The sequence below is a fragment of the Oreochromis niloticus genome, linkage group LG9 (assembly GCF_001858045.2).
Source record: "Oreochromis niloticus isolate F11D_XX linkage group LG9, O_niloticus_UMD_NMBU, whole genome shotgun sequence".
In the NCBI taxonomy this organism is placed as follows: Eukaryota; Metazoa; Chordata; class Actinopteri; order Cichliformes; family Cichlidae; genus Oreochromis; species Oreochromis niloticus.
Genome location: NC_031974.2, coordinates 1,660,141 through 1,687,088, shown reverse-complemented (window position 1 = coordinate 1,687,088; position 26,948 = coordinate 1,660,141). Strand labels below are relative to the sequence as shown.

General features: G+C 44.3%; 2 protein-coding genes and 3 non-coding genes across 11 annotated transcripts in view; 4 read left to right on the top strand and 1 right to left on the bottom strand.

The window, feature by feature from the left end:
• The first annotated feature begins 218 nt into the window (after nt 1-218).
• LOC100701121 (clavesin-1) lies at nt 219-8,617 on the top strand. Its single transcript, XM_003452378.4, has 8 exons — nt 219-705; nt 2,508-3,195; nt 4,307-4,477; nt 4,788-4,906; nt 6,513-6,687; nt 6,775-6,885; nt 6,973-7,199; nt 7,885-8,617. Exons 2-8 carry the CDS (start codon nt 3,097-3,099, stop codon nt 7,961-7,963), a joined length of 981 nt encoding a protein of 326 aa, XP_003452426.1. The 5' UTR covers nt 219-705; nt 2,508-3,096; the 3' UTR covers nt 7,964-8,617.
• Nucleotides 8,618-10,912: 2,295 nt separating this feature from the next.
• unm_hu7910 (un-named hu7910) overlaps nt 10,913-26,948 on the bottom strand; it is a 44,430-nt gene continuing 28,394 nt past the window's right edge. For 3 of the 7 annotated variants that reach the window (XM_005468114.4, XM_005468108.4, XM_005468111.4), the window contains 20 exons: nt 25,265-25,390; nt 23,343-23,378; nt 21,851-21,892; nt 21,151-21,180; nt 21,028-21,060; nt 20,883-20,918; nt 20,432-20,479; nt 18,257-18,340; nt 17,730-17,771; nt 17,548-17,633; nt 15,830-15,916; nt 15,605-15,755; nt 14,756-14,892; nt 14,538-14,636; nt 14,143-14,232; nt 13,349-13,486; nt 13,131-13,266; nt 12,851-12,942; nt 12,283-12,416; nt 10,913-11,675 (listed from right to left, as the gene is read on the bottom strand). In XM_005468114.4, the coding sequence (XP_005468171.1) occupies nt 11,525-11,675; nt 12,283-12,416; nt 12,851-12,942; nt 13,131-13,266; nt 13,349-13,486; nt 14,143-14,232; nt 14,538-14,636; nt 14,756-14,892; nt 15,605-15,755; nt 15,830-15,916; nt 17,548-17,633; nt 17,730-17,771; nt 18,257-18,340; nt 20,432-20,479; nt 20,883-20,918; nt 21,028-21,060; nt 21,151-21,180; nt 21,851-21,892; nt 23,343-23,378; nt 25,265-25,390 (1,778 nt within the window). In that variant the 3' untranslated portion in view covers nt 10,913-11,524. The remainder of the gene's footprint in view (nt 11,676-12,282; nt 12,417-12,850; nt 12,943-13,130; nt 13,267-13,348; nt 13,487-14,142; nt 14,233-14,537; nt 14,637-14,755; nt 14,893-15,604; nt 15,756-15,829; nt 15,917-17,547; nt 17,634-17,729; nt 17,772-18,256; nt 18,341-20,431; nt 20,480-20,882; nt 20,919-21,027; nt 21,061-21,150; nt 21,181-21,850; nt 21,893-23,342; nt 23,379-25,264; nt 25,391-26,948) is intronic. The other 4 variants (XM_019353568.2, XM_025910513.1, XM_005468110.4 and 1 more) reach the window with 3 other exon arrangements.
• trnai-aau (transfer RNA isoleucine (anticodon AAU)) lies at nt 13,570-13,643 on the top strand. The gene has a single exon. It is a non-coding gene; the product is annotated as a tRNA-Ile (tRNA).
• On the top strand, nt 15,448-15,521 carry trnai-aau (transfer RNA isoleucine (anticodon AAU)). The gene has a single exon. It is a non-coding gene; the product is annotated as a tRNA-Ile (tRNA).
• On the top strand, nt 19,940-20,013 carry trnai-aau (transfer RNA isoleucine (anticodon AAU)). The gene has a single exon. It is a non-coding gene; the product is annotated as a tRNA-Ile (tRNA).

Sequence of the window (26,948 nt, the reverse complement as noted above, 5' to 3'; positions counted from 1 at the left end):
GCTAAATGAAGCACCGTTCCTCCACAATCAGAGAAAAAAAGAGGGTTCAAGCCGGGAAGCTGGTGTCATCAGCAACAACATGCTAAGCTGAGCTGACTGCCTAAAGCGCAGGTTTCAGCAAAATAGCAAAAACTGCAGTTCCTCTGATGTCCACCAGAGGCTGCAGCAGTGAGCCAAACCCCAAAGACTCGCAAGTTAAAATGTGACACTGAGGAGTCAGTGGGTCCACATGACGCACACGATGGCCAGTTTGGCCTAACCTAATACTCTGATGTTGGGAGTGAGGGGGCGGGGCCAGATTAGAAGGTTCACAGATGAAGGTCATCAGCACAGGTTTGAAACGCTTCACGTCAGGGTCAGTCAGTTTTATTTTGAAAGTTCTGACCGGAAGCGGTGCGGTTCATGCCTGAGGAATGACAGTGTGGGAGCATCCTGACGTCTTCTGTCGGAGCACAAAGTGGAAACGCACCTCCTCCTACTCCTCTTCCTCCTCATGATGCACGAGCACGCGCTCATTCCTTTTAGAGCCGCTCGTGCCGTTTTATTTCATGTCGGTTTGTTTCCGGTTGGGCTCTAACGGAGATCTCTTTTGTCCGATGGCCTCCTCCTCCTCCTCCGTCCTCAGCATCAGCACCAGCGCCGGAGGGCCGTCGGGCCAGTCAGGACGGCCGGGATTGAACCAGCAGCAGCTCTGCCGGAAGCTCTGTGAGTAATTCCCTTTAAAATGCGGGTGAGCGCGTCCTCTGTGGTGTTCCAGGTTTCCACCTGCAGCCTGAGCACGCGGAGGGTCACTTTGAGCCTGAGCACGAGCCTCAAACATCAGGAAACTGCTGCAGATGTGCCAGATGTTCCAGGAGCCTCTGGCAGCTCCTGCCTTCACGTTAGGACCACAGACTGTGAGCCGGACGCGATTAATGCCGCGGCAGATGGAGACAGCTGGGTGGAGAGGGGGGTGGAGGGTCTACGGGCCAGAGCACAGGGTCATCTGCAGGCAGCAACCCCCTGCGTGAAATTAGAAATAAAGACAGAGGAGCACAGAAAAGAAGGAAACAGGGCGCAAAATAGGAAGCATCGAAGAAAAGAAGAACATTAAGACGATAAAAAAAATACAGAAAACCAAACTGTAATAAAAATAATAATAAAAATAATTTTTACAAAAATGTCGAGACATTTGGAGACAATGAAACTGCATAAAAGAAAATTAAAATCTAAAAAATATGTCGAGATAAAGACTCTTCAGTAAAAATGAGAATAAAAAATAAATAAAAACTTGTAATAAATAAATCGAAAAACTGCACTTTAAGGAACTGAGTCCGAAGTAACAATAATAATAAAGCATGAAATTCAAAATAGATGTTAAATACACCAAAAGAATCAAGAAAATAAAAAAAATTAAAATCAGAAACATGTTAAACTTGTTAAAAAATATTTAAAAATCATCGATGATTAAAATGAGACAAAGAAAGAAGAGAGAAAGAATTATCAGATAATAATAATAATAAATGCTGCAGTACAGACGAACGAGCCCATAAAATAATGAATGAAAGCAGAAAAATTAAATCTTTACAATAAAATGGTGACATGACATTTCTCTGATATTTACTGAAATACTAACACTGAAAAAACTCTTGATTCTCAGTTTTTTAAAGGCTCGTCTGCAGTGAACAAACAGGAAGTTCATGATTGATGTGTGATTAAAAAAAGGAGCTTTCCTTCGGCAGCGACGGCGCGTCATGGCGGCGTCTTTGTCTGTATGAAGGCTGTAAGCCCAGCCTCCATTCAGACTTCTGGCTCACATTCATTTAACAGACGAGCTAACTTAAGCTCTTCCAACACATCCTGCATGGATTCCCTCCTTACAGGGGACCGGGTTGGACCCGTTTGTGACCCGGTTATGGCCCCTGGGCCGTATTTTTATTTCTGCAATAAGAAATGTAGCTGATATTTTTACTGATTATAGAACAGCAGGAGCAGCTGTGAACGTCCACTTTCACATATCTGTAGCTCTGACCAGCAAACATGCCTGTGCAGGCCCACAGTCAGTGGGTGTGGGTGAACTGTGGGGGTGTGTGGGCTGGTCAAACCCTTATCAAACACTTATCTGTGGGTAAGCCCACTGCAGCCCACAGTAAACCCACATTTATCCAGTAAGACCTGAAGCTTGAGCCATGATCTCATCAGGACGGAGTTCACAGAGCAAGGGAGTGAGGGGTGTTTTCTCATTGACTTCTGTAGCACCGCAAGTCTCTCTGCATCCAGGAGTCGCCATCTGCTGGCCACCAGAAGAAATGCAGCTTTCAGTTTCGGCCTCATTTTTTAGCTCTGTGGTGTCATTTTCAGTATGTCTGAACTCTAGTTTAGCCATACTGAAGCCTCCACCGGCTGTGTGTAGGAGGTGGTGGAGGAACAAGCCCTCGGTTGTGTGCAGAACTCTGATCTTCAGTCACTTCACTCGTTGATGACTTTAAAGCCACTTTCATGTCCTCTCCATATGTCCCCTCTCCCAGGCTGAGGAGGCCCGACTGACCGCCGAGTGTTCGTCTTTACCGACTGCAGAACAGCAGGACTTTTCATCGCAAGTGGCTTCACCATGACAGAGCAGAGATTCAGCGACGTGACCGGATGAAACCTGAAAGAACCATGATGGACAGCAGGAGGAGGCGGGATGTCGACAGGAAGGAGAATTAGGACGGAAACAGCAGCAAAATCCAAAAACTGGTGTTTTTTTTCTGCCCAAAGGTTAGAGGACTTTCTGGACTTTGAGGACTTTCAGCTTCCCGAGAGCCGACGATGTAAAGGAAGACAGCGGTGATGATTGTCCGTCTATAAGCTGCAGCGGCAGATTGTGCAACATACACATGATTGTCTTCTGCTCACAGGAAAGGATCAAAGTGCTTCTCGTCCTTTAGCTGAAATCTGACATCACACGTCACAAACGCACAGCAAATACGATTGTGTTACTGACACAAAGGGCACACTGACCATCCTGCAGGTGTTACTCTTTAAGACTGGACTGAAGGAAGTGCTCGGACACCTGGTCAGAGGGTGGGCAAACCATTTTGGGCATCGGGAGCTGATCCAGAGGGAGACCCCACGATGTCTCACCTACACGCCGGCCTGAGCTCAGAGACGACGGAGAAAGCTCGACTGGAGCTGAACGAGAACCCGGACACTCTGCACCAGGACATCCAGCAGGTACACGGCTGCACCACACACCTGAGTCAGATCAGGCAGGTCTGCAGAGTCAGACAAACCTCAGGTGATGCTGTATCTGCAAGTCACTTCCACCACACTCCTCCATCACGCCTCAGTCACACAGGTGTAGAGACCAGCTGGTGACCCTAAGCAACCACTGGTTGCTAGGGAAGAGTTTTCCCCAACCAGCTGCAAGTAGTTGCACGAGGTTTCTCTGTTCTTGCTGCACACAAAACCTCCTGATTGCTTTGGTTGCTAGCAGTAATTTACAGGCAACTGCAGCAACAAAAGCAATAAAAGGAGGTTTTTGGTACAACATGCTCGTTACCAGCAACCTCCAGAATGGCATGGAGTCCCAAACACGAACACGTAAGGTTAACAGAGGCACACTGCAACTAAACACACACACAAGGGTAATCAGGGCAGAGCGGAGACAGCTGGGAAAACCAAACTAAACGGAAGACATAAGCGACACGTGACTGTCAAAATAAAAGCAGAGGAACATGTAACACTGAAGACCTGACAACCTGAATACACAGGAAACACTCAGGAGGCAAAACTAAACTAAGTTTACATGCCCCTGCTGATAGCTTCTTCTTCGGTGGTGTGGGGTCACTGCTGACAGTTTACAGACGTTTCTCGCTAACAGCTGGAGCATTGTTGGAACTGCTAGTCTGTTATTTTACCTGCACTGGTTTCATGACGGGAGAATCGGCACCGTCACCTCTTCACACATCAGTTAGTATTACTCACGTAAAACTAGCTGATGGATTGAAACAGACATTACATTTAATTTTCTTTCAGTTTTCCCTTCACAGAGGAAATTTAAATGTTTCTAAGGTCAAGACATCAAATTTATGACTGAAGTTTGACACTTTGTGACCAAAAATAAGTCAGAAAACATGCAGAGACAGAGAATGAATGAAGCATGATGACGATTAAATTAATATAATTCACTGACATAAACAAACGTCCTTTAAAGTCATGTGATCGGTGTCTCTGCTGCGATTTATTGATGAGTAACGAGTCTGCGTCACGTTTATTCCTGTTTTCTGTTTTATTAAACGAGTCTTTTGTGATGTTTGTCTGACTTCCTGTCTGTCTGGTAAAGGTTCGGGACATGATCGTGACGAGGCCGGACATCGGTTTCCTGCGGACGGACGACGACTTCATCCTTCGCTTCCTCCGAGCCAGAAAGTTCGACCAGATGGAAACCTTCAGGCTGCTGGCCCAGTACTTCCAGTTCAGACAGCAGAACCTCGACATGTTCCAGAGCTTCAAGGTCCGATTCTGTGTTTTCAACAACAAGCCATCAACTGTCTTTTTCAGGAGTCGTATCTGCTGTGTTGTCCCTGACCAGGGGGAAAACTGTGACCCCTGCAGAGGATCTCTGACTGTCACTCCTCATGTCCACAGAGAAATATTCACACCCTGATGAGCTGAGAAAGGCGTTCTTGGTCTTATTCATGCAGTTGAAACAGTTGTTTTTTTCTTTGGGGGGGGGGGGGGGGGCTGCTTTGTGCGATGTGAATGTTGCTGAAGTGAAACACCGACGCTTGGCTGCTCTAACACATGTACACGTTTGTTGTCAGGTGGATGACCCGGGCATTAAGCGAGCGCTGATGGACGGATTCCCGGGCGTGCTGGAGACTCCGGATCAGCACGGTCGGAAAATCCTCATCCTGTTTGCTTCCAACTGGGACCAGAGCAGGTGAAACACACACACACACACACACACACACACACACACACACATATATGTACATATGTGGATAAACATATTCTTTTGTTGAGGGCGAGAGCTGGAACAACATTGTGCAGTCTGTCACAGCAGAGCTGATTTCTTTGAAACAGTCTGAAAAACGAGTTTAACGTGATTTCTAATCTTCACAGTATAGTGATTAATTTCAGAGGATATGATGTTTGGGTTAATTCCTGACATAACTCTGACCTGGGTTGTTTTCTGTTTCCTGTGAAACTTGAAGGATTTTGTCTCATTCATTTTCAAAAAGATCAACACCTTTTTAAACATTCCTGAAACCTGTGCTGGTTTTCTCCCAGTTTATTGGTCCAACAATTCCTTAAATTCAGCATGAAGTTACATCATCCTGCTCGCAGGTTAACAGGAGAAAACCACCTGCCTCCACTTTGATGGAACACCTTCATTTAAACTCTTCTCTGAAAACCAAAAACGAGTGTCTATTCTGTCTCTGTGCACCATGATAACGTGGCTGCAGTTATCCAAGGAAAATCTTGTTGGATTGAAGCAGATTAAAGACAAACAATGGTAGCAGCTGATAAAGCAAATAGATGCTGTAAAATTACTATTAAACTTTTCAATCTGTTTTTATTAAAGGACACCTGCGGGGTTTTGCATTTCAAACACATTTGGAAAAACACCAGCGACCTGTAGATAAACTTAAGAGAGCAGTTGAAGCAAGCACCAATGAGAGAGCACCATGCTGTTGACATGTGACTTGGTAGCACGTAGCCGTCAGGTACAAAGTGATGGACAGCACCGTTGAGTTCCAGCACTGCATTAAATATTCATTACATTGATTTGTTTATCTCATGATATATCAACTAGGACGTATGTCGAGTGACTGTATGTGGCATTAGGCCTGGATTGCTTGGGTGCATTTACCGTATGAGAAGATTGTATTTTATTTTATTCTCTATAGTATTTACAACATAGTTTTTAGTATTTACAACATAGTTTTTAGTATTTATTTTTGTGAATGTTGCACTGATCAGAGACATCTCTCAGTTTCATTGTACTTGTGACAATGACAATAAAGAATATTCTATTCTATTCTAACTCACCTGATTGTTGAATGTTGGAGGCTCTTTACCTTGGGTGCATGTGAAGTGCTCTGCAGTATGAGGTAAAGCGGCGCGCAGCACGCCGGCGCTGAAACTGAATCAAAATGAAAATCTTTTGTCTGCACAGCTTCACTCAAACACTGACCGTCAAACCCGACAGAAGCTGATGTCAAAGTTTTGTTTCGAGGTGCAAACACGATGAAAAGAGCTCACATTTGCAGGGTCTCTCTCCAGGTACACTGTTTTGATTTTCAAAATAAAAGCGGTGACTTCAGACTGTAAATCTTTGCTTCAAAGCAAGGCCCAGACTCGCCGTGATGGACGTGCGCACCCACACACGCTCATCCGTCACCGCATTGATCCAAAACACAAAGAGGCGAATCCTGAGTCACTGCTCCGACTAAAATAGAGCTCGGAGCTGTGGTTAAAGGGCCGTCACGCTCTCCGCAGCCATCGATCAGCTGCTGATTAACACCCACGCCTCCCTCTGACAGGAACTCCTTCACTGACATCCTGCGGGCCATCCTGCTCTCTCTGGAGGTCCTGATAGAAAACCCGGAGCTCCAGATCAACGGCTTCATCCTCATCATCGACTGGAGCAACTTCTCCTTCAAACAGGCCTCCAAGCTCACGCCCAACATCCTCAAACTGGCCATAGAAGGCCTCCAGGTAACTCCGCCCCCCGTCCTCTTCTCTCTCTGGGAGGTTCACATTGAAGACGATGTGAAACGACCTGCTCTGCTCTCCGTTCCTCAGGACAGTTTCCCGGCTCGCTTTGGAGGAATCCATTTTGTGAATCAGCCCTGGTACATTCACGCCATGTACACCATCATCAAGCCGTTCCTCAAAGACAAGACCAGGAAGAGGGTGAGCAAGAGTTCCTGCGCCTGTAATTCTGACACTAATGACAGAGCTTACGAGGTTAAGCTTCTCGTCTCTGCTCGCTCTCCTCAGATCTTTCTCCACGGCAACAACCTGAACTCGCTCCACCAGCTCATCCATCCCGAGTGTTTGCCATCCGAGTTCGGCGGGACGCTGCCGCCGTACGATATGGGCATCTGGGCACGAACGCTGCTGGGACCCGACTACAATGACGAGACCGAGTACACCCTCACCTACGATGCCCTGCACGTCAGGGAGAACTGTGGAGGAGGAGGAGGAGACAAGGACATGATGAAGAGGTGAGGATGAGCGAAGGGGCAGATGGAGGAAGTTAAATATTTGATTTCTTTCTTGAAACATTTACAGAACCTGAACTCACAACAGAAAAACACAAATCTGACCACACACACTACACAAGGAAAGCAAAGAAACACAATCTAACTGAAATCTGATGCTTCACAACATGAACTAAAACTCACAGAAACTAGAAACTGTTACAGTTCAAAGTAGGTCTGATACATTTATTCTGATGTTCTTGTAAAATGTTTCTTAGCTCAGTGTTTTTAAACAGATAAATCTGTAGAAAGGTGCACGCCACGCTCCCAAACCCTCGCCATCGATGGGTCACTGGGTCGATCTTAAGAAGTTACGGACGACACGGCCTCATTTGAAATCTAAAAAGCTTCTGCAGCTCAGCCAAGGCTTTAACCTGCTGCCATCTTAACAAGCTGCTTCATCCACAGAGTGTGAATACACAGCGCTGTGAAGCTGGGTGCTCCGCCCACGGCATGAGGAACTCCAATCCAGCAGCTACAGCACTGTAGCTGTGAATTATACATATATGTTATCCACAGTGGTTGTGAATTAGTGCTATATATGTATATATACAGTTTGTTGTCTGTTAGCTTGCTGAATCAGTGGGATGTCCATCTTTCATATACAGTCTGTGTGCTGTTCATCTGATGGGAGGAGTTTGTGTTTCAGGTCTCAGTCGGCGGTGGAACCAGGAACTCTGCGACAGACGGACAGAGAGACCAGCACACCGCTACTGGCCCTGGACTGAACACACACACACACACACACACACACACACACACACACAACATCCACGTCAACACACACACACACTCAGGAGCAGCTGTGGATTAAGCTGGTGTTTTGTCCTCCCGTCCTGTTGATCTGAACTCTGACAGTGAACTTCCTGAACAGCACACACAGACACACACACACACACACACACACAGACACACACACACACACAGTCTGACCTGTCTCTGAGCCGTCTAATGCCTCTCAGCTGAGCCTCTCTCCAGCCAGCAGCATCTGTCCTGATGTTCACAACAACAAACAGCAGCAACACAAACACACAAATCAAACGTGTGTGTGTGTGTGTGTGTCATCGCCTGTTGTGCACCAGCGGCGTGCGTTTATCTCATGACTTCACATACGTGACAGGATGATGTTTCTGTGAACAGAGTCAGAAACAAACAAACAAAAAGGGCCAAATGTGACGGAGTTGAAACTTTATGTAAAACCTCACAAAGACGTTGCTATGGAGAAATGGTTACAATCAAATTCAGATTTAAGAGGGTTGCACCAACAAGGTTCATTTAAACAGAGACAACATTCAGTCACAACATTAAATCCAATCCTTCTGTTCTTTAGTTTTCTAACACAGAAAACTACAGCTCCCATTTTGCTTCCAGGGATAAAAACAGGAAGTACAAGGTTGCCATGGAATCAGTCCAATAGCTGAATTCAGTATTAGCAGTTAATGTTTCCAGTGTGTGCATAAATGTGCAGGTAGCTGTTGCTGGGTTATTGCAATACCGAAGGAAGCTTAAAATCTTGGTTATTCTCAAGGAAGTTCTGCAGGCAGTTATTTTCAGATTGTTTTGGTCGTTTATCCAAAAAGCCAAACATCATCGTAGCGATATGTGAGTCACGCTGAAGCTGCTTCATGTCTGTGTTTCTCGATTCATCGAGTCATAACTCGAAAAGCTTTTTATGAGCAATAACGCACATTTGTGCAAGTTAATTAAATTAGCAGCGTTATATCTGGATTTTTTCTGGGATTTCATAAATTAAAAGCAAATATACTTTATAATAGACAAAAAGCCACTTAATTTAAATTTCACAAGTCAGTTTTTCTATCACTGAACAAATCTGCAACGTGTCTGAGTAAAAGTGGAAATAAAAACGAACATATGATCCATTTTTAAATGTTTTAGATCACATTAAAGATTTATTATCGCTATAAATCTACATAGTGTTATTATATTTAGCACAGATATTTTTGTAGTGTAGCTATTAAATGTACTGTTAAGCTTACACCCACCCATTTGTTACTGCTGCAGTATACAGCTGATATAGTAAATTAAACAACTCGAAATCTTTAATAATATCAAGAATAAAATAAACAGTGTTTTAATAACATAATAATTACTGGTGCTGGTGGTGGTCAGAGGGCCCGGTGGCGCCAGTGTCCGGGAGCCTCGCCTCTGTCAGTGCGCCCCAGGGCAGCTGTGGCTACAGCGTAGCTTGCCATTGCCAGTGTGTGAATGTGTGAATTGACTGAATGTAGTGTAAAGCGCTTTGGGGTCCTTAGGGACTGAGTAAAGCGCTATACAAATGCAGGCCATTTACCATTTAATTGAACATCTTGGGTTTATTTTTGACATCACAGAACATCTGAATCTTTAAGAAAAAAGCTTCTGTGGCTTCTCAGCAGCTAAACAGCTAAATGCTTCCCTCTGGAGGTGGTGGAGCCCAAACACGGAGCAAAAAAATGACCAAGTACTAAATTCATGGCGTGGACACAGATTACAGTTCAGATGTCTGAAATGCAGAGTGTGCTCTGCTGCCCCCCAGTGGTGAATTTCAGTAAAAGCTGCTTTAAAGAAACATTTTGAATGAATTAAAACATGTGTCTGAGTTTAAAGGAAATCCTTTTTGGTGAAACCCAACCTTCAAACCTCTGAATGTGAAAATAAGCTTTTAGTTTTTATGATCTTTATCTGAATATGAATGAAAACTGTTTTATTTGAGCCAAATCTTTCTGCAGCTTTGGGAAAATCTTCATAGGAAAGGAAGGAAATGCAGGCGGGAACGTTCCCGCGGCTCAGTCAGCGAGGCTGGCGTAAAGGAGACTTCACTTTGGTAGAATAGTTTCACCTATTTCCACCCACTTTGCACAGGCATTTCAAAATAAAAGCACTGGATCACATGCATGGAATGATTTTGCTGTGGAGAAACCACAGGATGCCAAACTCTCACCTTTAACCTCTCCTGCAGTGAAGGAAAAGATTGTTTGTTGTTTTTTAATCTAATGTATTTGAAGATTGTATATTATTATTATTATTATTATTGTTATTAGTATTATTGCACTGCAAAAAAATGACACATCGGGCAAAATGTTATCCTGAGATTATTGAAGTCGATTCACTTCCTGCAGCAGAGAAGATTCAGGTTTCAGTTCAACGTGCAGGTCGATGATTTTTCTCTGAATATACCGTCGAGTATTTGTAAAAAACACAACGGTGACTTTGTCAGATTTTTTTGCAGTGTGTACGATTCATCATCAGGGCTACACTCAATCTCCACTCGACTCCAACGTAATGTATTTCCTTTCAATGAATGTAAAGAAGTAAACATTTACACCAAAACTGCTCAGTGTGCTTTATTTTGACAGTGTGTCTTTTATTTTGAAGGGCAGACTAAATGATTTTTGGCTGTAAACCCGACTTTTTCCTTCTTTAGTCATAATAAGGTATGCGACGTTTGTACGCCTGGCTAACGGGGCAGGAGAGCACAGGCTTCACAGCCTCCAGGTTTTAGTCTTTTCAGGATGAAAATAATCCAGTGACGGCTCTCAGACGAGTCGAGACGAACGATCAGTGCTGGAGCACAGCGCGAGGAACCAGAGCCAGCACACCTTCAAACACTTTCACCGCCAGCTGTAAGATCAGCTGAAGAACAAAGAAATGGAAGAAAAGCAGACGAACAAACAGAATCAGAGACTTATGTTTTTTATTGATTTTATTTTTAATACAAATATAAATCCTCTTCTGTGACACCCCGCGTGACCGTGTTATTGTGCAAAAGTGATGAAAGAGTGAAATTAAAAACCCACCTGGATGGAAAATAAAATGCATAGTGGTCGAGCTAAAGTTAAGGCTTCTTGTTTCACGCTGTTACAGAGCTACTTTGAATCCACTCGACGGACGTTTTAGTGTTTTAAGTTTAGCGATTTACACCTAACAACACACACACACACACACACACACACTTTTAGTTTCATGTCTTTCTTCAGAGTAGAACGATCTGTAACGCTGCGGCGATCCGGTCCATTCCGGTTTAATCGAGTACCGTATGAGTTCAGTTTGATGGCAGTCAGTAGTATGACCCCGAACAACGACGCGTCCATCCCTCAGGCTGATGTTTGGTCCTTCGACCGTCTTTAGTAGTTTATCCACACGCGAGCAAACAGAAACCACACCTCAGCCCGCCTCACACTCAGACTGTCAGTGTTTGCAGCTGTTTGAACCACAGAAGAAGACGAAACCCCGCCTCCGTCCTCTCCTGCGATTCGCCCTCCCGCCGCCGCCTGCCGGTTCTGGCCGGTCTAAATCGGGCTCAGAGTCTGGCGCTGGTGCTGCGTTAGCTCCGGGTGCCACACGTCCACGATGAAGATGAGGCGGTAACTCTCGGCTTCCTGCCAAACCTCGTGCTCGAAGGAGTCGTCGAAGATAAGGACTTTACCTTCCTCCCACTCCCTGCGGACAAGGACGCAAAAGAAGGATTTACAAGAGTTTCCTCAGCAAAACAGAAGGAAATGAGGCAGGGTGATGGGGAAATAAGAGAAAGAGGTGAAACTAGGAGATGAAATGAGGAAAGATAAGGAAATAACAACAAGCAAGGGAAGGAGAGAAGGTTACAAGATAGAAAATAAGAAAAGGAAACAAAGAGGAAATAAAGAAAGAGACAAGTGGGGAGACATAGGGCAGAAGGAAGGAAGCAAGAGAGGACTCCACAAGGAGAAGAGACATGCAGAGAAGAACCAAATACAAAAGGTAAGGAAAGGAAAAGAGAAGGAAACAAAGAGAGGAAAAGCAAAGATAATGAGACAAGAAAAGGAAACAAGGAAGGTTGAAGAGAGGGGAGAAAAAGAGATACAGCTAGGACAGGAAGCATGGAAATGAGGCAAGGTTAGAGAGGACAAAGAAGGAATTAGGAAACAAGACAAGGAGAGGAAAGAAGAAAAGGAGGCAAAATGAGGAGAGTAGGAAGACATGATGAAGGAAAAAAGGATGACTGAAGAGAGCTGGAGAAGAGGCTGATGATGGAGGAGGAAGACGGGAGCGATGGAGGCGGGCGGCGTACCGCGTCTCGTTGGTGCAGCGGATCTTGCAGCCACGTTTGGGGATGACGAGGCCGAGGTGCATCCTCAGCCGGCAGTTGGTCGGCCCGGTGTGCGGCCACACGTGAGTGCCGGGCTGCATCACCGAGAACTTAATCTGCACGGAGACAGGAAGAGCGAGTCAGCCTCAGACGGTGAAACGCTGCGAGAAATCACATTCATGGCACATCTGCACAGCTGTTCCTTCAGGATTAACCTTGACAGCTTAAAGTGAAGAGACTCTCCTCATCCTCAGAGCAGAGACTGCAGAGGACACGCCCCTTCCTTTGTCTTCACACCACAAACTAAACCTTTTTATTCTACGGCGAGCCAACAACGTCAAAATTCATCTCATTAGTTTCCCCCCGTCTGTTGCTCTCTATCGCCCCCTGCTGTTTGTAAATGTCATTCTAAGCCCTGCCTGACCTTTATTAAACCTACCAGAGGAATAAAACTGCACTTCCACTACTGACCACTTGGGGCTCCCACAGTGAGTCTGCCTGTTAAAATCCCAAACTTTACCGCAGAAATAACCGCGTTTACAGCCTGTACCTGTCCTCGCTTGCAGCCCGTAGCTTCAGGGAACCTCTCCAGCAGTGCGCAGGTTTTCGGGACGCCCTGACAGGCGTTTCCAACTTTTCTCCCTGAACGTGCACACAAAGCAGAAAAGATATTGTTTATAAACACAGTAACACAGTTTTTAGTCACATCTGAAAACTGTAAAAAACATAAATGCTCTGATACCTCCCACAGACAGAAAAAGGGGACAGTTAACACCTGTAATAAGAGGCAGGAGAACACCTGATTGGATTATAAAATATCTCCCGTGCACCTTGTTGCCAGAGTGTGTACTGGCCCCAGTCTCCTTTCTCCCTCAGGTTTTCCTCCTCGGGTACAAAGTGTCCGGTGTTTTGGTCCAACACAGCCAGAGCCTCATCCCTGATGGTCTTCCAGTTCCTCTCCAACACCTGAACACGCCACACAGAAAATGTCCGACGTTTAAAACCTCGAAATCGCACACGTGAATGTTCTCGCAGTCCGGCAGCGCACCTTCACCAGGTCCGTGTATCCGGTCTCTTTGGCCGTCCACCAGGGCTGAGCCTTCAGGCCGTTCACGTTGTAGAGCGATCGCTGCCACAGCGATGCAAAGTGGCCCCGTTTGTGACCCAGTTCGTACCAGTCGTACGCCTGCAGACAGAGACGTGTTTAAAGGCGACGCCACACTCAATAAATGTCTCAGAGCCGCACTGGTAGTGGTCAGGCACAGCAGTGGCCGGTTAGCTCAGCTGGTTAGAGCGTGGTGCTAATAAAGCCAAAGTCATGGGTTCAAGCCCCATACTGGCCACGACGTGTAACTTTAAGCCTCACATGGCTTGTTAGCTCCTTCACTGGGTCTCGATTTAAAGAAAAGCTTTTTTTAAAAATGTATGTAATAGTTCAGACGCTGATTAAATGCAGGAACATGTGGAGAACCTGGCTGCACTCAAACCCAGACAGAAGACACACCGAATCTTCATCTGGGCCACTTTAGCTCAGCTACGTCACTGACAGATGTGTTGGCCCAGAAAGAGACAGACCACTTTTTCACTGCGTACTGCACCCTGGACAAGAAGAGCAATGACTTCATTATGGGCCAATAGAGTGTGATACTAATAACAGTTCTCGGGTTTGATCCCCCTTATCACCTGGTTACTGTGTTCACAAAGATGGGTTTGAAGATGTGATCACACACTCGTGTCTTTAACACGGCTGCAGTGGCATCCCTGTGAGGTTTGATGTGATGTGCTGAATTTTAACTGACCTGTAAATGCGAGTGAAACATCTCACAGGCAGGCGTTACTCACGCTGTTGTCTCCGACGCGCTGCAGAGCGTCTCCGAGGTGGAAATAAAAGCGCCCGTCGTCTGTTCCCGGCTCACCTGACTCCAAACCCTCCTGCAGAGAGAGAAGGGGAGACGGGATATCCTTTCCTTTAAAGTTTGGCCATGTTTAGTGTGGACATCCAACTTTGAAACAGAAGATATATGACAGGAAACAAGGGAAGGCAGGCTGTCTATTTTAAAGTTTACATTCAGAACAGGAAACAGTTTTCTCTTGCCCATTTGTTTCCTGAAATCTAGTATTTCATAAAGTAAATGTGGTTTCTTTGACCCTGTGTAACACAGTCCCCGTCACGTTGGTGAAAGCACATGCTGAAGGTCCCCACATGTGCACACAAACATGAAAATGTGTGTGCTTACCTTCAGGTACGGTATGCTCTCTGCGATCTTATTTTCTGACTTCAGGATGAATCCGTAGTGAACTTTAGCGAAGCCGTTGTCAGGCGCGACTCCCAGAACCTTAGTGGGCGGAGCATAGAGAACAGAGAGCCAATCAGAGACCTTTACAAGGAGAGAACCGCTGAAACAAAAACCTGAAATAACCCGCCTGTTTGCTAAAGCTACTGCCATTCGCGCACCTCTTCGTAGATCTTCTTGGCCCCCTTGTTGTCACCTAGCAACAGATGGGCGACGCCCAGGTCGTTCTTCAGGCCGATGTCTTCAGGAAAGAGCTGAACCAGCCTTTCCAAGGTCGCCAGAGATCCTCGCATCCGACCTGAGAATATAAGAGGAAGTCAGAATAGTGGAAAGGTAGTGTGGTTAGCTCTGGTTATGACCCTAAGGTCAAATGAAAACAGGACGGGTACGCGGCCACTCCACGGTCTCTGTATTGACCAAAGAGGGTGGATTTGTAGCGATAATGAATAACTGTTAGCGAGTGATCGAGAGTTAACGCAGAGATGTAGTTATGGTCCTGTAAAGCTGTTATGCTCCGACACACTGAGGGGAGAGCAGGGTCAACAGATCAGCCAGTTAGCTCAGCTGGTTAGAGCGTGGTGCTAATAATGCCAAGGTCGTGGGTTCAAGCCCCATACTAGCCATGACATACAGCTTTATTCTTTCACACATCCTGTTAGCGCCTTGATTGGGTTTCAGGGTCATTTACAGAAATGTGTTTTTTAAATTTTCCTAATCACTGACTTCGATGGAAATGTCAAGTCAGGGTGGCTACTGTCCTGTTTTGTCATGACTTTATGTTGCTAACGTTTTTACTTGTTACTTGTTTGGCTACAGGGCTAACTGTTATTTCTCAGCATGGGTGCAACATTCAGGCCGGTTAGCTCAGCTGGTTAGAGCGTGGTGCTAATAACGCCAAGGTCATGGGTTCAAGCCCCATACTGGCCACAAAGCCTTTAGATTATTTGGTAACTGCGCTCATATATGTATTATATTTACTACATTTGTGTTGCATTACTGTGTGGCGTTACCCAGGAACTGCTGCCTCTCAGCTCGTCTCTTCAGCGTGGCTCTCAGCAGGTCAGAGGTCACGTCAGGAAGCTCAGCGGCCTCCCTGTAGGTGTTGATGGCCCTCTGAAGCATATCGTTACTGCGCAGCTTCTCGGCCATGTCGTCCTCTGCCTGCACACAGAAGCGTGTTAATGTCGCGTGCCTGACGCAGTATCAGCTCGCCGTGACGCAGGACCATCGTGTACCTGGGCTTTCCCGTAGCGGGCACGGGGGCTCTGCGGGTACTGCTGCACCAGCCGCTCAAACGCTTTCAGCGCCTCGTCCGGCTTCCCCTGACACAGAGGGACAAACACATTGATTACATCACAGCCTCAGCAGGTTTAATGCTGAAGTTCGCGGATCCAGACACGGGAATGTTTATTCCTGAGACGAATAAGAGAGTTACCGCTTTGTTTTTATGGTGTTGTGTTTTTTCTGCGGCTGGCTAAACTCTTGCCTTTGTTTTATATAATTTTGCTACTTGCTACATTGTTGATACATTGTAGAAACATCAAATATATGGAGCAACATATATAGAATTACGTAGCAAAGAAACCTGTCCGTTGTCAGGCTGCATCTGTGGAATTTCTTGCCTTCTTAATGGAGTTGGGACCATCAATTGTGTTGTGCAGAAGTCAATTTGACAACTGTTACAATTTCCATTATGGGAAGAACCAATCAGCTAAGTAAAGAGAAACCACAGTCCATCATTACTTTAAGAACTGAAGGTCAGTCAGTCCAGAAAATTGCTAAAACTTTGAATGTGTCCCCAAGTGCAGTCGCAAAAACCATCAAGCTCTACGATGAAACTGTCTCACATGAGGACGCCCCAGGAAAGGAAGACCAAGAGTCCCCTCTGCTGCTGAGGATACATTCATCCGAGACCCCAGCCTCAGAAATCACAAGTTAACACCAGCTCAGATTGGAGCCCAGATAGATGCCACACAGAGCTCCAGCAGCAGACACATCTGTGTGAATCAGGCCTTTATAGTCAAATAGCTGCTAAGAAACCACGACTAAGGAAAAGCAACAAGCAGAAGAGATTTGTTTGGGCCAAGAAACACAAGGAGTGGCGACCTCATGAATTCCAAGAGTGTGAAGAGCAGTAATCAAAGCAAAGGGTGGCTGTTTATAAGAATCTCAAATATAAAACATGTTTTGTGTAATTTCACCGTTTTTGTTTACTAAATAACTCCATATGTGTTCATTCATAGTTTTGATGCCTTCAGTGAGAATCTACAATGGAAATAATAAATAAATAATAAATAAAAAAACATTTAATGAGAAGGTGTGTCCAAACTTCTGACTGGTAGTGTAAATATGTGTGTGTGTAAAGGCTGCAGACTTCTATCCAATGAGCAGCATTTGGCAACCGCAGGGAGAAAGAACTCTAACAGGAAGTGACCTCTAACAAAACCAGGAAAGAGGCTCAGGCGGCACTCTGAGCCTGTCGCAGCAAAACTAACAGACCTGATAACCGAGTGGAGTTTGATGTAACGAGGATATTGATTTTAAACTAGTTTGGTATTTTCATACGGCTCCTAGTTGCTAAATGCACCACAATACCCGACTGTAGCAAGAAAAACTGACTGACAGACCAAACTGAGGCTGAATAGTGAAAGCAACACTAAGTAGGTTTTCAGGATAATGACTTTGGTTGTGTCCGAGTTTAGAAGCAGAAGATTACAGCTGGTGTCTCTCAGACATGCTGCGATTTATCAGATTGTTTCATTTGGACTCAAACTGTCAGAAAGACGAGAGCTTCCTGAGGGCTGAACATGAGCTTCGTGTTTTATGTCTAACTGAAGATGATAGTGAAGGAAAGCTGCAGAAAGATGAGCACACTGTGAGCGTCACGCGCTCTCGGGTCAGCAGTCTGTGTGTAGGTGTTTGCAGGTGTTATTTATGTATTTAGATTTTGTACCTTCTTGCGAAGCTTCTCTGCAGCATCGATTTCTGCTTTGATGGTTTTATCAAACTTGTTCAGTAATTTTGGTTTCTTCTTCTTAGCTGGAGAAACAACAGAGAGGAAAAGATTTGATGAGAAAACTGCAGACAAATAAAAAGCACCAAGCTGAAAATCTGCACATTACAGTCAGTTTGCACCTTTTTCTTTCAGCTTGTCCTCGGCCTGTTTCTCTGAGGTTCCTGGACAGAGACAGAATTACAGAGTTATCGTCAAAGGTGGAGAAGGTTTTGGTTTTTCAGCTGCTTTGTCTCGTTTTTGTGTCTAGGTGTGTGGTGCAGGACGAGATTTCAAACTTAAAATTATGATGCGGTGTAACAGGACGTCTCAAAGGTAGGTGGAAGGTTACAGCGCAGGTTTAAAGGAGTCATGTCGTAAACTACGATGCAGATTTCCCGATGAAGCACAATTCATGCATGAGGGAAAGGAAAGCAGCAGGAGGTGTTTAAAGCACGTCAAACTGGGAGGAGGCCCAGGGCAGGCCGAGGAGGCGCTGCAGAGATTATGTCTCTGCTGGCTCAGTTGGAGGGGGCTCTCCTCTGGACAGAACGATTCAATTCAGAATAAATCAGTAAATTTGGACCCAACTATAATGTTGGTGTCTCATGTTTCCTTTTATTTGGCTTTAGTGAAACGTGTCTGCTCAGATGATGCTCGGCGAGCTCACCCTCGGCCTCCGTCTGTTTGGGCGTCTCACTCTGTGGATCCACGTCTGCTGCTTCAGGCTGCTTCTCTGCTTCTATGACCAGCTCTGAAGGCAGGAAACAAAAGACGTCAGTGAAGACTGAGAGGTTGACAACTGCTGATCATGCGTCCTGAGCTATCGTTTATATCCAGACTGTGATTCAGGCAGGCCGTGAACACTCCTGCTGCCTTCAGGGACATTTGGACACTGTTCATAGGTGGGTTATCCAAATCCTCTCTTCCTGGTATGATCTCTGTGTGAATGAACAGTTGGTGCAGCTGCAATAAATCTCCTCTAAACCAGTGCGGCACAAAGATCAGAGATCAGGTGGAGAGATGAGGCTGAAATTCTTTTTGCATAATTGCATGCTACACCGAGCCATTACAATCCATCCATCCATTCATCCATCAACCATCCATCCATCCATCCATCCATCAACCATCCATCCATCCATCAACCATCCATCAACCATCCATCCATCCATCAACCATCCATCAACCATCCATCCATCCATCAACCATCCATCCATCCATCCATCCATCAACCATCCATCAACCATCCATCAACCATCCATCCATCCATTCAGTTCAGGGTTGCAGAGGCTGGAGTCTATCCCAGCTGACACAGTTTCAGTACATAAATTTGTTTATGAATTTGTGAACTTTAGGAGGACCATGTGACCCCTGTTCCAACCCAGGGGGTCGATGTGGACATTTACAGGACTATAAATCCCTCGGATTAAAGTGGACTGGGTTAAAAACACCACTGCACTCTACAGGAAGGCCCAGAGTCGTCTCTATTTTCTGAGGCGGCTGAGGTCCTTCAGCATCTGTCGGACAAAGCTCAGGATTTTCTATGAGTCTGTTGTGGCCAAAGCTATCCTCTATCTCAGCGGTCCCCAACCTTTTTTGCTCCACGGACCAGTTTAATGTCCAACAATATTTTCACAGACCGACCACTAAGGTGTGGCGGATAAATACAACAAAATAAAATGATACGACCAAGACACAAACTGTTTTATTCTGTAAGTATAATAATAAACATGAATTCACTGTGTAACTGTGTAACTTTATTAGCAGCGTCCTCCTGAAATGCACCAACATCACTGAGAGTAACATCCTCCTCTCTGCACCTTAATGCTCTCTGGTCGTTATGGTAACGCGTAAATATTTCTTTCAAAATAAGACACACAAGTACAACACGGGAAAAGACCCAGGGAAACCGTGTTAACGATGAAAACCATAAATGTCACACCCGAGCCTCAACTGTCGCGGCCCGGTCCCAGTCCGTGGCCCGGGAGCTGGGGACCGCTGCTCTATGTTGCATGCTGGGCAGCAGGTTGAGGGTCACAGATGCCAACAGACTAAATAAACTGATCAACAAGGCCAGTAATAGAGTAAAATGTTAATCATATATATTTAATCTCTGTAATATTCTGGATATTTATAATTGAGCTATTTGTATATATTTTGTAACTTTAACTTAACTATTATTGAACTTAGTTCAGTCTGTTACTGCTCTTACTGTCCTGGAGCGACTGTGACCACATCACGTCCTCTGGGATCAATAAAGTATCCTGATTCTGATAAACGACCCCAATCAGTCATTTTAGTGAACAGCCTCGTGTCATAGGGGTTAAACGTGTCAGAATCACACTGACACAGTGGCCGGTTAGCTCAGCTGGTTAGAGCGTAGTGCTAATAACGCCAAGGTCGTGGGTTCAAGCCCCATACTGGCCATGACGTGTAACTTTTAGCTCCTTCACGGGGTCTCTGTTTGACGAAACGCTTTGTATTAATTTGGCTAATTGTTCAGATGCTGATTAAATACAGAAACTGGCTGCAGACTCAAACAGACAGCAGACACACTGAGTCTTAATCTGGGCCACTTTAGCTCAGCTATGTCACTGACAAATGTGTTGGCCCAGAAAGAGAAAAAAGCTGGGCATGAGATGTGTTTTTGTGCCAGATGCAGCCCAAAATACAAAACAGAAAAAACCCATTTGGCCCACGTAGCTGTTTTTACCCCAGACATACTCCAAATATGGGTCACAGTCAAGCAAAACACTCAGTGGTCTCTGTGAAAACACAACATCGTCTATCAAAGTAAAAATAACTTGTAGTGAGTGTTTTAGGCTGAAGCGTGTACTGCAGATACCTGCTTCCTGTGTCAGCTTGGAGCTCGTCAGGTATTCTGCAGACTCCCCTGAAGGACAGAAAGTCAGTGATTCTGATTCACGTACGACACACTCCACAGTATCAGAGCTGTCGGACAACCACTTTCATCTCATTTTAGGACATTTTATAGAAATAATCTGTAGAACTCATTAAATAATGGATCGATTATTACAGAGAATACTTTCTATCAAAGAGAAGACATCAAATATGATCTCGCACAGAGTTTCTTTGACACAGGGAATCTCTGAGATCTCTGTCTTTGAGACACTTTGAATCAAACAATCAGAGTAAAGCAGAACGGCTCCACCGGGCCTCCCTGAAACTATCGTCCTCACCAGATGGAAGAACATCACCACACATGAGAAGAGGCTGAACGTTAAAAACATGCACATAAATGAGTAAAAGTAGTAACTAATCTGAGCCTGACTCACCTGCGCTCTCCTCAGTCTGAGGCTCGGCCAGCAGAACTGCAACAGGAAACAAAACCATCATCATCATCATCTTCGTCTTTTACCACAAACTTCCAACCATAATAACCTGATCGTGGTTTCTACCCTCACACTGCTGCCGTCTCACCTCCAGTGGTGTCAATCGTGTTGGCTTCATCGCCTGAAGAAGAGGATGAGAAAATGAGCGATTAAGTGAAGGCTGTAACATTTAGTGAAAGTATGACATCACAGAGAGACAGAGGCCGCTCACCGTAAGGACTTATGCTTTCCTGAGGATCATCTACGAAAAACCAAGACACAGACGTGATTATTATTATTGTTCGTGATCACGTGGTCACACACGGAGCAGCAGGTGGAGGAATCAGCGTGTGAGCAAACGGCCAAAATACTTTAAGTAATCTAATTACATCCAGGAAAGTAAGTACAGTGTGAAATGTCAGATTTAATGTAAGGTGGCCAAATGAAATGCACTCGTTTGGTATAAAATCAGTTTAGATCAATCACCTTTTCCTTACTTATTAATTCATTTAATAAGTAAACTTTTGATTTGATATATTTCAGCCGCTTTTAACTCAAAATGACTCCTTTGTGTCCACGAGTTTAAATAATACATCTGACAACAGAGGCGGCAGAGGCTGTAAATTCCCTCTGTTCATTAATCTGGAGATGATTTACTAATTGATCCTCTCAGTTTATCAATCATCTGATTTCTGGGTCTCTACAGGCTGTTAGTTAGTTTGAGCCTTCCAATGAAAAAAGGCCAGTTTTCCACTTCGGGGCATTTTGAAGGACCTCCATATACAAGCTACATCATCTTCATCACCATTTGTCCCATATATCCTCCCTTCCTCCCTCTCACCTCCATCTTTAAACCTTCACCCTGACCCTCCACCCACTTGAGAATAATAAGAAACCTTTTTTTAAACCCTGCCTGGTTGTATTTAACTGACCTGGTACAAAGTCTTCCGCTGGTGGAGGGAGGGGCACAGCAGCTAGAGAGTAAACAGGAAACAACATCAGTAAAATGAGTTAAAGCACACACACACACACACACACACACACACACACACACACACAGTCAGTACACAGTAACAAAGGTGTGTGGTAATATGTGGAAGGTGAGGAAGACGCAGAAGTCTGAGCTGTCGCTCCACTGTAGTTTGAATACACCCCAAATATGAAACGAGCCCCACGCTTCCTGATGAAACAAAATGCAGCACAGGACTGAAGCTCACTACCCAAGCACGGCGTCCCATCATGCATTGCACTGAAGGAATAAATGCAGAGAAGAAGAAGCAGAGCAGCTCAGCACAACAGAAGTGTGCAGCGATGCAGCATCCCTTTACTCCTCCAGCAGAGGGCGACCTGCCACATCTGGACTGTAACAGCTACGATGTCACTAACAAGCAAGATTAATGGGTTAGGCAGGTGTGTGGTGGCTCTCTTTTAACCTGCTGGATAGATACAGAGTCTGTCCAGAAGGAGTGTGCTTCATAGAGCCTAACATGAACGATGTACAGTTACAGCGCTGCAGTATGCATCAGGCTGGAGACCATCTGCTTTAACCTTTGGCCCTAATGCTAAAGTCAGTTTTACCCTGATACTGGATGGATTAGGAAATAACTCCGTCTGCCTTCAGCTAAAGTAATTTCACTTTGATTTGGTGACTAAATAAAAGGAATAGTCTGAACACACAATCTGCAGACACAAGTCTGAGTTATAGTGGCTGTTAATGTTTAAATGCGCCAGGTTTAAAGTTTCAGAGCTACAATGTGCAGCAGTCACATTAAACAGCAGCAAAACAACGATTCAGGACTCATTTACTGCACCTGTGCTGATTTTATTTTCTGTTCCTCTCATAATGTCTCTGACTAAAGTAAGCACAGCTCATTCTATTCACTTTGGGTCAAATGATTCGCTAAACGCCTGCTCAGTGCCTGAAGCAGAGAGCCGGAGTTACACAGACAGAAGATAACCATCACTGCGATAACTGCTATCTAAAAGTCGGGTTTTAGGTTTTGTTAAGCCGGTTAACACGAAGAACGCCGGGCTGTTCATTCAATGTTGAACACATTTTTGCACGCAGATTATTTAAAAACCTCTGAAAGACTCAAGTTACAGAGCTTACTAATAAACTTCTGTGTGTGCTTCAAAGCTGAACGGGAGCACCGCTCCACTGATGTTTTGTGTGATTACATCTTTTTAAAAACTACAATCCATGAAAGCGACACAAAAAGCAGTAACAGCTCATAAACAGATCCACAAAAACCAAATATTCAAACAGAAAATGGTGTCAGTCAGTGATCACTGCTGTGTTTTTGTTCTTCATATTAATCTGTGAAATGTAAACAGAAATACAGATGCAGGCGTGAACATCTCATCATCCAGAGGAAGAAGAAGAAGAAGGTGGAGGCATGCAGCAGCAGCAGCAGCAGCACCAACCTTGGATTTCAGACTCCACATCCTGAGATCCAGAAGCTGGACCACACACACACACACACACACACACACACACACACACACACACACACACAGAAAGAAGCCATAATGTTACCATCATGACATCAACAGCTGAGGGAGCCAATCAGTGATCACACAGGTGTGTGGGGCTGCAGGTAATGTGAGCATTCAGACTCATACAGGTGCTGTGGATACGACGAGGCCACGTACAGAACAGCTTCACTTTCAGCCACGTGGAGTCGACTACATGCTTTTATATTTCACATTACTCTCACAAAGAGAACAGCAGCCGTGTTTGTCGCTCTCAGTCAGTCAGGTTAGTCCTCATGTGACAAACGACTCAGGCGTGTCTTAAACTCTTCAGAGACCTGCAGATTTTAATCTTGAAGCTCCTTATTTTATTTCATTATATCAACAGCTCAAACACTTTGTAGTGACAGAGATGGCACGATACCACTTTTTTATGTCCGATACAGATATCATAAATTTGGATATCTGCCGATACCGATATGAATCCGATATAGTGTGTTTTTATCAATAAAACTGTTTTTAAATATCTTGCTGCATTTTGTATAAGTTCATACTCAAATTTAAATAAACAACAACACTAAAGCTATTCTGTTATACCTGTATGTAAAAAATACACTGCACCCAAAATATTTCATAGTTCAGCAACACTGATCAATCTAATAAACTTAAACCTGAACATCCTCCCTATTCTGGTATTTTAAAGAGTACTTAGCAGAAATATTAAGCAACCTAACTAATAGGGTTGCAAACTCCCAGCAAAAAAAAATAGGGAACCACCCCCCACCCTCCACCTCATGATGCTTAATCGATGTAATCAACTTTAATTTGATGCAGGGTGAAAAAAAATGCACAGAAATGAATTATTTTTCAAGAATAATTAAATAGATTCAACATCTTTCTTCAACAGAATTGCAGACTGCACAGATGGTACCTTCCCAAAGGAAAAAGTACTATAGCTTACTAGGGTATATTAGACTTAACAGTTACTATATACAGTAATGGACTTCTATACATTTTACATCAGATTAAAACTTTGGGTGTAAGATTCAGATAATTATTTATTAAAAGCGAGACATTTTAAATGAGAATAAGAAAGAAAAGTATGTCTTTGTGCCCCCTTTTCCCTGTTCATGCCCTATCGGCCCCCCTGGCTACACTTTGCTAGATCCGCCCCTGCACAGTTACCAGCCGTCAGCTACGTAGAAAAGGATCCTGGTGTAGAAAGTAATATTAAATACATTCTAACAACAGCTTATCAAGCTTAAACGTGCTGCTGTTGTTCAGCCGCTGGTTTCCTCTTTCTGGTGCAAAGTGGGCCAAAAACAAAGAAGAGAGACGGACTCGCGACAGAAAAGCCGATCAGCTGATCATTAAGCAGTTTCACGATTGAAGTAGCAGCAGGAGGGAGAGAGAGAGAGAGAGGCAGTCGCTCCATATATCGGTTGTTAAGCTTAACGTGGGAACGCTTTACAAACATTCAGAGATGAACTTACACACTTGCTTTACTTCTCTCTGGGATAACTTCCTCGGAGATGAAATGCTGGTTTGGTAGCGAGGCTACAAATACACACAGCCGCTCTATCACGTGAGCACACTGCTCCGACGTGCTACGGTTATGAGCCGAGTTGCCGTGTCGCAAGTTTTGTGAGGTGCTTTTTTGATATTTAATGGATCGGATTACATTTTTTTATTTCTCTCCAATATCCAATCCAGTAATTTAGGTCAGTATCGGACCGATACCGATACATAATATCGGCTCGGTCCATCTCTAGTAGTGACAGAGAGAGAGACTGATCTGCTGGTCCCAAAGTTATTTCTTCTTCAGGTAACTGGACTGAATTTTTCCTTCATTCAGCAGATTTGGTCACGCGTACCTGATTCGCTCTCCCTGGGCGGAGTCACGGATGGCGCGGCCTCTGTTGGCTCCACGGCTCGCGGCACTGCAGCTTGCTGATTGGGTGTTTCAGCCGCAGGCTTGATGGTTTCTTCAGCTTTTAACACTTAAAATTTACAGGATAAAAAGAGGAATGACTGAAGTAGGATTAAAACATTGCTGGTGCTGGAACAAGTTAAAGCTCAGTGTAAACATCATGTGTGATTTATGACAGGTGATTATATTCTGAACGCCCGTCAGAAGTCCAACTTCCTCCCCCATCCTTTCAAATCCAGGTTAGAATCCATGTAAGGATGCTGCTGAGCATCGCATCAAAACAGGAAGTGAGATCTCACAGCAGGACTATGATGTTTAAGAGGATTTATTTCTAAGTCAGGTTATATTTAGTCAAGCGTCAAATAAACTCATCAGTCCAAATATAACAGGAGAATGCACAGGACTGTGCGTCACTCACTAAAAACGCTGGAAGCAGATTTATTTATCCATTAAACTCATTTACTGGTTTTAGAGGTACTTTTGTAAATTAATGCTTAAAGTCTGTCCAAATGAACTAAACCATAAACAGCATGCATGTATTATATCAGACAGTTATCTACTGAAGTTGAACTAGTGCCAGGCTGTACTTCCGTGTAATACCAGTTTGTACCACAAGATGGAGCAAAAAGGTGAAAAAAGTTGAAAACTAAGTTGAACAAATGTGTTTTTAAAGGAAAAACAAGAGTTTGTTGATGCTTTCTGACTTCTATTTTGATACAATTTAACTCTGTACAATTTTTAATTATCACAGATTTATAAAAATTGTGACGTTTGAAGTTTTTTCTGACTTTGAAGTGGAGAAAAAATAAGAAATAGCAGAAGTGTTTGTTTGTCCTGTCGTCCAGTCTGCACAGGAAACCATTTTTATTCTATGTAAATGTGAAATCAGCTTCATCCTGTTTGGGCCTTTCACAATAAAAGCCCCTATCTCCACATAAGATGTTTTGGGAAAATGTTTACCACAAAGTCTGGGATTAACATTTGACTTCAAAAACATAATTGCTGTCAGTCATGAATTTGGCCCGTACGGGGGCCGAACCCGTGACCTTGGCGTTATTAGCACCACGTTCTAACCTGCTGAGCTAACCGGCCACAGCACTCTACAGGTGACAAGACACAATGACTTAAACCGAATCACTCAGATTAAATTGGCTGCAAATACCAGAAACCTATTAAACAAACTCTGTTTTCAACAAAAACACAAAAAACACTGCATTGGCTGCATAGTGTACCTGTGAAAAACAGCATAATTACTCACTAAATAGTGTAATAAAATAATACAGCGTGTATGTTTAAAGATAAATAGGAACTAATTATACAAACTGTGGCTTTCATTCAATACTTCCTTTAAAATTTCTGCATTTAAGGAACCAAAAACCAAAACGAGAGCATCTAAGTGCAAAAGTTAGATTAAAGATCTCTTTCAATAAATAAAACCTATATTTCTGTATAACACTGATGTCGACGTGAACATAATAAAAAGACATCAGGTATCGGTAGTTCAGCAATTTTAAACACTAGCAAAAAAACCCCGAGTGGCGACAAGAAGTACGCTGAGAACAAATCAGGTTTCCAGCAGAGCTCAGACACTAGCAGACTGGTTGTACTGGGCAGCTCCCAGTGTGGAG

What these genes read in the sequence shown, in the direction of transcription:
- LOC100701121 (XM_003452378.4), top strand. Translation starts at nt 3,097, where the DNA reads ATGTCTCACCTACACGCCGGCCTGAGCTCAGAGACGACGGAGAAAGCT. An exon ending in TGGCCATAGAAGGCCTCCAG is followed by an intron (nt 6,688 to 6,774) that starts GTAACTCCGCCC and finishes TCCGTTCCTCAG; the next exon opens with GACAGTTTCCCGGCTCGCTT. An exon ending in AAGACAAGACCAGGAAGAGG is followed by an intron (nt 6,886 to 6,972) that starts GTGAGCAAGAGT and finishes CGCTCTCCTCAG; the next exon opens with ATCTTTCTCCACGGCAACAA.